This window comes from Hetaerina americana, unplaced genomic scaffold, assembly GCF_022747635.1.
Source record: "Hetaerina americana unplaced genomic scaffold, ioHetAmer1.1.p SCAF_12, whole genome shotgun sequence".
Classification (NCBI taxonomy): domain Eukaryota; kingdom Metazoa; phylum Arthropoda; class Insecta; order Odonata; family Calopterygidae; genus Hetaerina; species Hetaerina americana.
The window spans coordinates 15,613,836-15,626,542 of NW_027286292.1; the positions used below are offsets into that span (position 1 = coordinate 15,613,836).

The 12,707-nt window shown below is 39.8% G+C and overlaps 1 protein-coding gene across 1 annotated transcript; it reads left to right on the top strand.

Annotated features, from left to right (window-relative positions):
* Positions 1-736: 736 nt before the first annotated feature.
* On the top strand, positions 737-5,860 carry Cpr97Eb (Cuticular protein 97Eb). Its single transcript, XM_071582999.1, has 2 exons — positions 737-776; positions 4,725-5,860. The coding sequence occupies exons 1-2, from the start codon at positions 762-764 to the stop codon at positions 5,385-5,387; spliced, it is 678 nt and encodes a 225-aa protein (XP_071439100.1). The 5' UTR covers positions 737-761; the 3' UTR covers positions 5,388-5,860.
* Positions 5,861-12,707: the final 6,847 nt, after the last annotated feature.

Here is a 12,707-nt window from a genome sequence, read left to right on the forward strand (position 1 = left end):
CCGTCCCGTCGGCCTCTCGAGGCGAGCTTTACTCCATCGGAATCTAGCGACTCATTTTTGTAAGAATTGGGGCGAAGCCGTCGGCCGGGAAGTCCTTCCCGGGCGACGCACGAAAGGGGAAAAAAAGAGAGGAACGCCGCTGACAGGGAGAGCGGTGGTGGCCACTTCCTGCTCCGGATCGCTTCGGGATGAGAGAGGCGCAAGAGGAAAAGGCCATCCCGAGGCGGACCTCCTCGCGGGCGGGCGGCGAAGGAGAATCGGGCAGTGGCGAAGGCGGAAAGGAAGTCGCCGTGGACGAAGAGAGGTGGATTCGAAGGTGGCAGCGAAGGGGGGTGTGGGGCGGAATGGAGGGGAGGGGTGCACCCCAGGGACTCTTCGGAGTGAAAGGAATTGCGGAATGCGGCGGGCCAAGGCCTCCCCACGCCCCACGCACCGCACCCCACCACGCCTCCACTGCCCGACAACATTACCGCCACCACCACCGCCGCCAGCATCCAACCTCCCCCCACCCACCGTCCCCCCAACATCCCCACCCCCCGCCACGATACGACACGGCCGAGGGGGAAGGTGTCCCCCGGCCGCTCTCAGAGGGCCGGCAGCTTCTTCTTCATCCTTCGGAGTCCTTGGACGGCGTCGAGGATATATAAGCGGCCGCGCCCCCAGCACCCCTTTGATATCGCCACTGCCGAGCGCGTGCTTGCCTTCTGCTGCCCTGCACCTCCACCACCACCCAGCACCAACGCGCCACCACCACCACCGCCATGCTGTTGCTTGCGGTGAGTAGTATACACCATCATGTCGGACGGGTGCGCCATCCCCCCCGCCCGTCGAGTGCCAGTCGGTGGTGTTTGACTCCCGTGTTCTCTTCCCCCCCCCCGTTGCCGAGGAGTGCGCCCGCGTGTGCCTCGATTCGATCTCCGAGGGTGCTCAGTGAGATTGTCCGGGACGAGAAGCCGCATAGTTTTGTTGCACTTTGGTGCGCCGTCTCCATGGTTTAACTGTGAAAATGAGTTGAACGCGACTCAAGTTGAATTTTCCGGAAAAGAGGAGAACCTCGGAATTTTAGACATCCGCCATCCACTGGTCAGTGAGGCAGATTTTTAGCTTACTGAAGAGCTGGTTAATTCCGTCCTTCCGTTGCCAAACATTTTTTTCTCTTGAAACTGGAATGTTCCTCTCACTCTTCGAACTTTGCGAAAGAAAATTCATTTGAAAGTGCGTCATGTAAATATTATAATTCGTTTCTAAGTTGAGAATGTAAGCAATTTGGATCGGGCGTGATTGGAGGCGGAAAAAGGAACGGAAGTCTTGTATTTTCAGGGACGCATACCTTTCACGTCGGTCGCTACGCCATTGCGGAAGGCTCACCGAGTGGCCGCGTGAACAATTCATAAGGCACACGGCAACCCGACTGCCTTTCTTTACATTCCAAACGGTGTAACTTGCCAAATTAGTATTTACTTCAAAAAGTTGAACATTTAAATCGTTTAAAATAATTATTGTACCTATCAGTTGACGTACTTTCCCCTCCATTACTTGGTTGGAGCAATGGAAGTGTACGTCATAATTGACCAGAGCGATGCGAAGGAAAAGAATTGCATACGTAAACAGTTTGTATACAGGTACTTCTCCCGAAACAGTTTTTCCTCGAGAGCTGTTTAATAGTTTAAGTCAGGTGATAATTCCCTTCAATGGATTGCTTTCAAAATCGCAGCATTTGTCAGTGACCACTCATCTCTCACTCTAGGAATGTTCATTTCGGGACCCATTTTGACGCGATAAATATACTCCTGCCATCATTGATTCCGCCGACCATATTTTTGTATCCTTCAATCTAGCAATCACAGCAGCGCTTTCCACTTTTTTTTACAAAATATCAGGACTTAACGTGTTTTTATTTTTCGTGGGATGTATTGAGGATACGTTTTTCACATTCGACTTAATGTTTAAAAAACATCCAATTATAGTTTGCCATCCCCTTAATTAAGGGTAGCGATGTCAGTAATAGCTGCTGAAATCAATTAGGTTCCTAGAGGAATATATTATTAAATCTTTATTTACGATGACGCATTGATGCGGAATTTTTGTTTTATCGTTCCCATGGATTTATTGGTTTTTTGAGATTAATAAACCATTGGTATATTGTTATTTTTCTTTAAGTGAAATTCTTAATTTTTTCTAGCATTGATATTAGACCTAGTATTATAATTAATTAGGGCTGTTATTATAATCTTGTCAAGCTTCAGGCTAGACGTCACATGACACAAATTCGCTTGATAACATCATTTTTCAGTTTCTAGAAGAAAGTTTGTTCCCATCATGAAGATGGGCACTTAGAGGCAAGCTATATTTTATTCCAGAATTGGGACACCTGTCGCCGCTTCGCCCGAGAAGTAGTAGCCCACGAAAACATGGATCGCTTGGTGGCCACTGAAAGTGAAAACAGAGTATGCTGATGATGAAATGGCACTTGAATTAGCATTCGCTGATATTTTGAACTGTAATATGGCCCAGTTGTCATAATCACCGGAGAGGAAAGAATTCCTTTCAGAGATAGAGGAGGCGGACGTTAAATGGTTGGAAGGGGAGGGGGGCGGGGAGGAGGAGGGGGACGGTCGGACGGGACCAGTGAATGGAAGAGCAGATGAACAGCTTGAGGTGAGGTGGCCGAGAGGGAAGCATTGGGGCGAGCGAAAGGGGAAGTGGATGGGGCACACAAGTGAAGGAGGGCCTGATGGGCATGGAGACATAATCGAAGGGAAAGCGGGCGGAATGTAGGGAATGGGAATGGGCATTAGATAATATGAGTTCCCAGATGCTACGATTGAAATACGTATATCGGAAACTGGATTAAATGATAATCGTTAAAAAAAATTTATCTTTACCCTTTCAATGAGGGATGGGATTAGGATTTCTGTCTAAAAATGATAATTGATTGAGATTGAACAATGAAGGGCCATTGGTAAGGAATACTACCTAGCTAGTTATGGTTATACGAGAACTCATTTGATTACAATTTGAGTACACGAAAAAATATGCTAAATAGTTTATTTTGCAATTGATTTCAAAGTCATGCGAAACATTTGACTTTCAACATTTGGAACCTTGATCACCATTTTTATGATGACATAATCTGCCACTGACTTATTACATGGCGTATGTTATGGAGAAATACTGTCAAAATAACGAAGATAAGGCAGATGTGAGAGCAGTGAGATTGATTTGAGTGAATTTTTCGTGTCTCTCTGTATATAACCGATAAAGAGCAGGCGTCGAGTGTTAAAAATCTAACCAGTAGTGGAGATAATAACATTTGTTTTCTTACATATATGTAGAAGGCCGAATGCAATAAAATAGTTTCCAACCAATAATTATGATAGCTGCAGTATTATCCTGAATAAATATCACAAAACCTAGAGATTACCAGCTTGTTTACCAAAAATTCCATAATTTGTTTATATTTTTCTTCTGAATTAAAAGTTTTATAATTTGAGTATTGAATAAAACCTGACTAGTGAGTTTTGAAAACGTCTAGAATCAAAAGCGCAATTAACATTGTTTGAAATTGAATCATTTTATTCCAAATAATTTCTTCAAAATATGCGCCTTTAATGATGATTAAAATAGTGTTCTCAATAACTTACCACGATAAAATTCTTATTAAACTTTAATTCTATCCTTAAATTCCATGTAGGCATACAGTTTAATAATTTAAAACTTTTTTGGGTTTATTATTCATGTGAAAAAAATTGGGAATGAATGTATCGGTTATTGTACCAACTATTTGAACTGTTTCAAACAAGATAATTTAAAACTCGAACCTAAAATGCGATGTGATTCCTCAATTTATAATCAATAAAGGAAAATTTCATTTGAAGCGGAAAATGATGCATAAAATCATTATCCGGAACCCTGGGCCATGAGTCCAGACTCTTTGGATCTTCAGTTAAATCGTGGTCACTTAATGTACAAGCCCACAGCCTGTGATAAGACCCTTCATATAAATGAGGAAACACTCGGTTATAAAAAGAAAATACTATGAAAAAAGGAATATAGAAATTAACTCCTCTCTATAAGATTTTGAGAATATACTAAAGATATAAAACCACGCTTAACCATGGCTAGTCCTCTATTAAAGCAGTAACTAGAATGCCAACCACGAGCTAGAATGAGTACTGAATCATTTAATTTTACGTCTTTCCTTGTAATATGCCACGAGATCACACGGCATATATCAGAGTACAAATGATCAGGGATACTAATAGCAAGCAGGACTAAGCAAAACTAAGTAGACACTAGTTTTTTACCCTATACATTACACTAGGATACTCTAAATTACGGCACTGTAACTCAGGGAATGGGAATGTACCGGATGATTTGATGAGCTTGTTGGGACTTGAGTTTACGCACTGACCCGCGTTAAAACTTTAAAAATTAAAATTTATTTAACATGAGTCTTTCTTTTTCTTGTTTGAAAATCTTGGTCCTAAAGTTGAGCTAAAAATACGAGATTAGTGTTGTTTTTGCCTTTATTGTATCAATTTTTTATTGGTTGCGAACGCCATCATCAAACTTCGATAGAAATATCGATCTCTTGTCTTCGTCGCGTGAATAAAATTTTAACGGGTCTCAAATAAGTTCAATGTTAAATGCCTAAAGCCCTTATTATCACTTATTAACTTGCCGCAAAACCTGAAATAAAATCGGCCATCGCTCCTTTACAGACTTTCGTGACGGCTCTGCTGGGCGCGACCATGGCCCAGTACAACCAGCAGCAGACTACACCCGTTCCCATCCTGAAGCAAATCAACCGCCACAATGAGGACGGTTCTTACAGCTACGGGTACGAGGCGGCCGACGGATCCTTCCGAATTGAGACGAAGCACCCCACCGGCGAAGTTTATGGCAAGTACGGTTATGTGGACGACGTAGGTAAGGTCCGGGAGGTCGAGTACGGCGCCAGCCGACGTGGCTTCGAGCCGGCTGGCACTGACATCTCCGTGCCCCCGCCTACCATCCACCAAAACGGCGGTGTTCCCGACTACGAGGACGACGGCCAGTACAGGGAGGACCCTCGGGTCTACTACCAAGAGCAAGGATCCAACACCGTGTCCAGCAACAGCAGAGGCAACGTTTACTCCGGTCAGTCCCGCTTCGACTCCGGATTCGGCGGTTTTGGAAGCTCGAAGCCTGCGCAAAGGGCCCAGCCCCAGCAGCAATACGTGCAGCCTCAGCAGTACGTGCAGCCTCAGCAGTACGTGAGCCGGCCCGTGGCCGAACAAGCCCCGAGGAGGCCCGTGGCCGTCGACCAGTCCATCTTCAGGGGACACCCTGCTTCCAATATCGACGTGAACTCGGGCTCCTACTCAGTGAACTACTCCGGTTAGGCGGTCGCGAGATCATTTAAGTCTCCACAGGTGAAATGGAGCAGGGGAACACGATGGGTGCTCCAAATGAACAGATTTTTGAATGCTGCATTGGAAACATTTGTTCCGCGTTCCCTGATCCTTCGGACGCGGCCCACTTGTGGCTGATGCGGGAAACAAAAGTCAAAAAATGAGACGCCAGTACAAGCTCTTTAACTTTAAGTCATCTCAGTTCTTATGGTGCGTTGATTGCTTGCCGTTGAGAATCTTACTCTACATATGAGCAGAAAAACTTAACGAGCACTTTCCATTACTTCTCCCCTTCTAATCCCCAGATGGCTTATGAGTTTATTTTTTTACATGTTGCATTTTTATATGTATTTTGTTTTGCATGAAACATGCCTTTATTTTTATTGTATATTACTAAACGAAATGAAATTGATTGCATTTCACACTTTTGTAATTAAATGGAAATAAAGCCTTGCTACTAAGGTTTGTACAAGGAATCTGCTGTCTTTAAATCATTCGGTGATAAAATAATGTATAATTTTATTTTGGTTTATATTGAGAGCAAAAATAAGATTTTCATGGCCTGAATTTGAGTGGTAATGTTTGCAACTGTGTGGCGTAATGTTAACCAATTCTTGCGTAGGAGTAATAATATTGATAGGGCAACATATTATGAAGTTAGAAAATGAATCTAAATATTTTTAAATATTCTTTCCTTTAAAGTGACTCAAAATGTTTCTTTAATGGAATCTCTGGAACTAATTTGACAGTTTTAATTTACTTTAATTTAGTTTTCTGAGTAGTATCTTAATTGATCAACGTGATGCTTGTCAATGTTTGTGAACGTATTACAATCAAAACCTGAGGTATCAGAAGAGGGTATAAACTGTGTGGAGTGGTATTGATCATGGAGAAGTAGCTAGATTGGTGAAGACTTGATAAGTCTGGCAAACTAAAAGATGGAGGCAAGCGGTTGTGTCCCTACCAATACACGGAACGTCACTTTGTGGGGTATTTTTGAGAATAATAATGGCACATTCAGTTATTCCAATAAAGTTACTTGGATTTTCATGAATATTAAGGAACAATTACTTTTAGGTGATTACATTTCAATCTTCACCGTTACAAGTAGTTCAAAATGTTCAAAGTTCACTCGGAAAACAAGCCTTAAACGAATCGAAGTTTGATAGTATCCCAACCTGGTTTATGGGGTCTGATATTTCATCAGGTCACTCAAAATAACGAATGTATTGGAAGTAGCATTCCTTTAGTTTAAATGGAGCTAAGGGTATTAGTATCATAAGGAAGAAATAAATGAGGCTATATATTTCTTTTTAAGGATATTAAATAAATAAAGAAAAAGAGGAATAAGGAAATAGAGTTTGTCCGAAGAAAATGCCATTCGAAGGCTCGCAAGAATTCCATGAAGAATAGCGAGAGGTGACGTCCAAAGCCTACTTCTAATTAATACGATATATTATACGCAATAAAAATAACTTTTAAATAAGTTTTGTACCAAATCTTTTAATTTTTCTATTCTTAATCCTAAGGGTAAATTATCGATCATCTATTACTTAATTCATACTTTCATTCAATCTGGGAATCCAACGCGTAAATGGAACTTAAGAAAGGAAAGTAATATATATTGCATCTTCTACTACATTCTATTAAGCCTCAACAATATGGGACCGTGGGAAACTAAAAACAAAAAACCGTCAGCAAATTCTTGATGTTGCAATGCATACAATTTTGAAGGATTAGTAAGTGGAGGAGATAAAAAAGTGGAATTTTGGAGATTTAAAAGAAGTTAAATTAGGAAAATGAAGTAAAACTTGAGAAATAAACGAGATGAAGAGTAGAACAAAATGTACAAGAGGCTTACAAAGGCCTTTAAAATGGGATCAAAGAGAACAAAAGGAAGCAATGGTATCAGTAAACACTAAGAGAAATAAGAAGTTGGATGACCAGAGAGATTATTAGAAGAATATGTGAAAAACTGAATGGAGGACCATTACCAAGAGGACAAGAATTTATAGTGAACAACGAGCCTAGCCTACTAATTAGGGTCAAATAAATGTGGTGAAAAAAGATGGAGAACTGGAGGCACTTTACAAGAAAGCAAGAGAATTGTAGGGCAATTTTAAGGTAAGAGAAGAACGCAGCACTGGAAACTACGCAATAAATACTAGGTAAATTAGGAAAGTTATTAATGAAGTTGAAATAGATTTAAGAATGTGGAGGTAACACCTAAGTGCTGTCACTACTTATGGTGAAATTATCGGAGTACACTGATTAGATGCATATAAACAGTTCACATAGAAGAGTACAGCTTAAACCAAGAAAGGTAAAGATCTAAACAATATAACGCTACGGGGAAATGGAGTCGAAAAAAGCAGTAGAAACAATTCATATACATACAAAATTTCAAAAGAGTTATCAGAAAAATGAAATGAAAAAATTGATTTTTTATTTAAAATACTCAATATGAGGAAGTAGGTTACGAAATATACGAGTACCAACGAAGTTAATGCACATGAAATGTCAATTTGTCCGTAAAGAATTAATTTTGTAAGCTTTGCTAAAATCTTAGGCTTGAAATCTCTATGTGGGCTGATCTCAGTCAGACGTTTGGCAAATAAAGTTTTACAGTATTCATTAGCGATACATTCTTTGAGCAACACATGCCTCATATTTAAATTCCTTACTATTTGCCTAATATAAGCAAATTTGCATCACATAGAGTTAAAACACAAACGCCATAATTAAACATAAATGCCATACCCATCCATGATATGAAACTTGTCTTTTAACTTAAAAAATAGTTTTCTTAAAGAGAAGGATAACAACGGGATAACTTGACATTCTCTAGGCATTCGGCTAACGTTTGCAGTTAGATTGCCCACAAATGATAAGATGCACCGTCTATGTCTATCAGCGAGAATTATTTAAAAACTCGTGGATGTAAAAGTACCACTGTGGCGAATATTCTGCGCTAACAGCTTGTCAGTTCATGCCTCTTTGTAAGATTTGCATATTACATCTTTTTTCCCTTTAACAACATGACAACTTGAAAAATTAAAGCATAATTTAAAATACATTATATACTATATTACGGTATTCAGATTCATCTATAACATTTAAGATATATTCTCCGCTTTTTGCGTTCGATATTCTGGATTGAGAACAATGAACTCATTTACAAAGTTCACAACTCGCGTTGAAATTGTCCAATTTGTTGGAAGATATTGCTGTCAAAACTGCCAAAGTAATATAAAAAAGATATTTATCAACACAAATATTTACAATTAAAGTCAATGCGTCGGTTGTAGGTTTTAAATTAACGTAATGATGCTCACGCGCGAGCGGGTATGTAATTATTCGGGTGCTTGTCCCCACATAAAATGAGGCATGTTATTTACCTTCACTGAGGTGGCGCACGCCACTCAGTCGCCTATCGGAGGTATTTCATCTTTTCAAAAAATATAGCCGTCCTCCTTTAGTGGTAGAGATGAATTGGTTTTTGGAGAATATTGAATCCAAAGATACTGGGAATTCATTAAATCCACACAAAAATAGTAATTATCGTTTTCAATTTCAATTTCAAATGTGTTTATTTATCCTAGTAGTTGTGCATAGTTTTAGCAAATAACAATTATAACAGTAACATTTATAATAAAGCATAACAGTACAACTGACAAGGAAGCCCTGTTATAGGCAATAGGCCTCTTCAGGGTCTTTTTCGGTTGTTGTTAAAGTCTGTGCTCAGCGGTTGCAGAAAGAAACATTTTAATAGTATTCTGGAACTCTTTTCTTCGGGGTAGCATTTACCCGCGGCGGAGGGGAAACCCGAAAAACCCTCTGCAGACCGCCGGAAAGAACAGGAGAGAAGTTTATGAAACTTATAAAATTTGAAAGCATAACGTCTCTTTGTCTTTTTGATATGCATATGCATAGTTCACTTTCACAATATAATAAATAAAGAGATAAATAAATTAATAAATAATAAGTTTCATTTTCACTGTAATACTTGTTCACTGGATGACACTATCACTAGTTTTTGTCTTGCGTTTCCGTTTCCTCTTCTTAAATAGAGGAAAGTCTTCTCTGGGGCGTAGTGTCCGGAACCGGGAGTGGGAGACCAATTCGATGTGCGGGAAGAGGTGCCTCCGGGAAGTACATCTGAAACTGGTCGTGTATGATGCGTGCTGGAGAGAGAAGTTTCTGCTGTGGGCGTTTTCCCAGCACTGCGCTGGTGCACTTCATGATGTCCTTAAGTAAGGTGTTGTTCTAATTGGCAATTCGGTTGGCTGCTCGCGCTCAAAGTCGGCACAGTCTGTGGAGTAGAGGTTCGGCATAGAAACAGAATAAATTTCAAAGCTGGGAAACGTGGGAGGCAAAAGATGCAGCCACCTCAGGATCCGTATCTCCAAGGCGGCTCACATGTTGAGGATGTTATTCCAGGGGAGGATCGCCAGTGCGGCGTATTCCATAACCGGGTGCACAAAGGCCTGGTATAGGAGCAGGCCGCACTCAATGGAGACCCCCTTCCCTCTCGCCCGTACCACCCGTATGAGACCGCTTCAGCGGCTGCATCTTGTCCACACGTCCCTGAGAGGTAAAATAACTATCGTGGATGTCACGAGGGTGGTCCCATAAGTACCCGGACTGACCTAGAAATGGCGGTAGTCGTTTGAAAAATATCACTAACTTAGAAAGAATGTAATCTATAAAGCATATGTTTCCAGTTTGAAGACGCTACGTTGTTTATTATTTGTTTGGCAGCCATCATTAGTGAACGTTTTCAGTGAATTTGTGAAAATGGAGAAAATCGGTCATCGTTATTTGTGATACAATACTTTTATTTGAAAGGCCTCAGCTCAACCAATATAAAAGCTTAACTGGATCCTACTCTGGGTGACTATATTTGTTCGTATACAACAGTAAAATTTTGGGTAGCAGAGTTTAAACGAGGTCGTACGAGCTGTCAAGACGAGTATCGCATTGGTCGACCAAATGCGGTGACCACTACAGAAACGGTGAACAAAATCCACGATGCTCGCAATCCAAAAATGCTCGATTTATAGAAGTTAAATTCAAAATTACAGTGATATGTTACCTTGATGATTGGTTACTATTCTCTAAAGATAAATTTTGGGTATTCACTATTATAAAATTCCTTCAAGATGACTTAGGAATACAGATTAATATGGGGAAATCCGTTACGGTGCTCACCAAGGAACTCAAATACTTAGGTGTAATTATTAACACAGAGAAATTGTCACGCCTATTTCATGTCGCAGAGTTTACTCTGTTATTCCCCTTGTGCTAAAGTTACGTGCAGTGGACATCCCGAAAGCAGCCGGATTTTTAGCCTGGGTCGTCTGGGTTCTCCGGCTCCCGACCTTCCTGGTCAACCACATATACAGAAGGGACATTAAATGGTGGAACAATGCTTCAAGAAAGCGAGATTTTCAACCGCGATGTAACATTACCAAGAGCCGAAGAAAAGATTGACCTCTACACAATAATATTTGTTCGCCGTATGGTGGGTTTTCATGTTTGAATGTATTTGTGTGTGTGTGTGTATGTATGTATGTATGTATGTATATATATATATATATATATATATATATATATATATATATATATATATGCGGGTCGCGGTAGTCCAGTAGGTAGAGCGTTGGACTGCTGGCCAAAGGGTCCCGGGTTCGATTCCCGGGCAAGGCATTCTGGGCACCTGCAGCTCCACCCAAGCTCTGTGATTTTTCGGGTACCAGGTCTTCCTGGGAAACCATAACCGGCACAGGGAAAGAATATGGCCCCCCTACCCTGATGTGTGAATTTCACACGCCGTATAGGGCTTAGTACTGGGTGATCTCTACCATCACCTACTAAACCGACCTTCGGGTTGATTACTGTGTCTATATATATATATATATATATATATATATATATATATATATATATATATATATATATATATATATATGTTTAAATATATATATATATATATATTTATATATATATCATATATATTTATTTATATATATACACACACACATAGTCAAACACGAGAACCTACCAAATGGCGAGCATATGATATTCATTCACATGGAAAAAGATTCAACGAAAAGGGACAGGAATATATTTTTTTAACTTGAAATATTCTTACGTGCGTGCGTGCGTGGATTTGGCCAGTGTCATATACTATGAATTGCTCAAGAAATACGATATTTTAGCTAAATTTTGGAGCATAAATCACCTATTTAGTCATTTTAAAATTTCTAAAATTATGTATAGTGGTCTCAAGCAGGTAGTTATTTATTTATATCGCCACCAAGGTTCAGGCCTTATTTTCATTATACAACAAACCGTTCGCATCACACAGTGCATACCTCTGCGAAACACAAGTGGGCTCTGTTCAAGAATCAGTTTAGAAGAGCAATGACAAATCAAATAACTGGAGAATGATACTGCCTCAATTAGGAACTTTAGATGCCGCATTGATCCTCTCACAAAATATTCGGTCGCGTAAGCTATCTTTCCGTTGTCAGCGGAACAGAATAAATGCAAAGGGAATTGTAATAGCTATTTTTCATTAAGATACACTGATTAATAAATTACTAATTAGATCCCCCAAATTCGAGAAGTCAGAACTAAATACGGAATGTGAACATTCTTCCAACCATTCTCGATGCATCAAAATTAATATTTTTCATTCCAAATTTATTCTTAATTCATTGAAATGAATACTAAAAGGCAAAAAAGAGTTAGCCAATATAACCGAAACAAAAGTTTCGAGCGTCATAAAAAATAAAGGCATGCAAACGAGAGTGACCTAACATGAGTTTATCATTATATTGGATATACTTAAATTGAGGGTATACCATGCTACATTCTGGGGGATTGCATTGTAATTTATTTACTAAAAGTGCATATTAAACATCTAGGAGATGAACTCACTTCAGAGAAAATGATTTATACAACCATCATCTTAACGAGACTGAAGAATTTATGCGGAAAACCCAGTAATACTTTTTGCAAATAAAGGAAGAAATTACTTGGCATTTAATTTTCCATCTAAAATATATTTTCAACGTCTAAAAATATGTGGGAGGGCATACATGAGAAGCGCAGTACCCTTGTGGTCAAAATATTTACAATTAAATAACAGCACTGATATTATTGAAACAAAAAACCCTTATACATATTTCATCATTCCATAACGGACGATGAGGAAAGAGTTAGTACGTATTTTGATGGTTAATCCTGACGTAAACGAAGCGAATTTACTAAGTGGAAGAATTGCAAAATCCAATGCCGCCTATT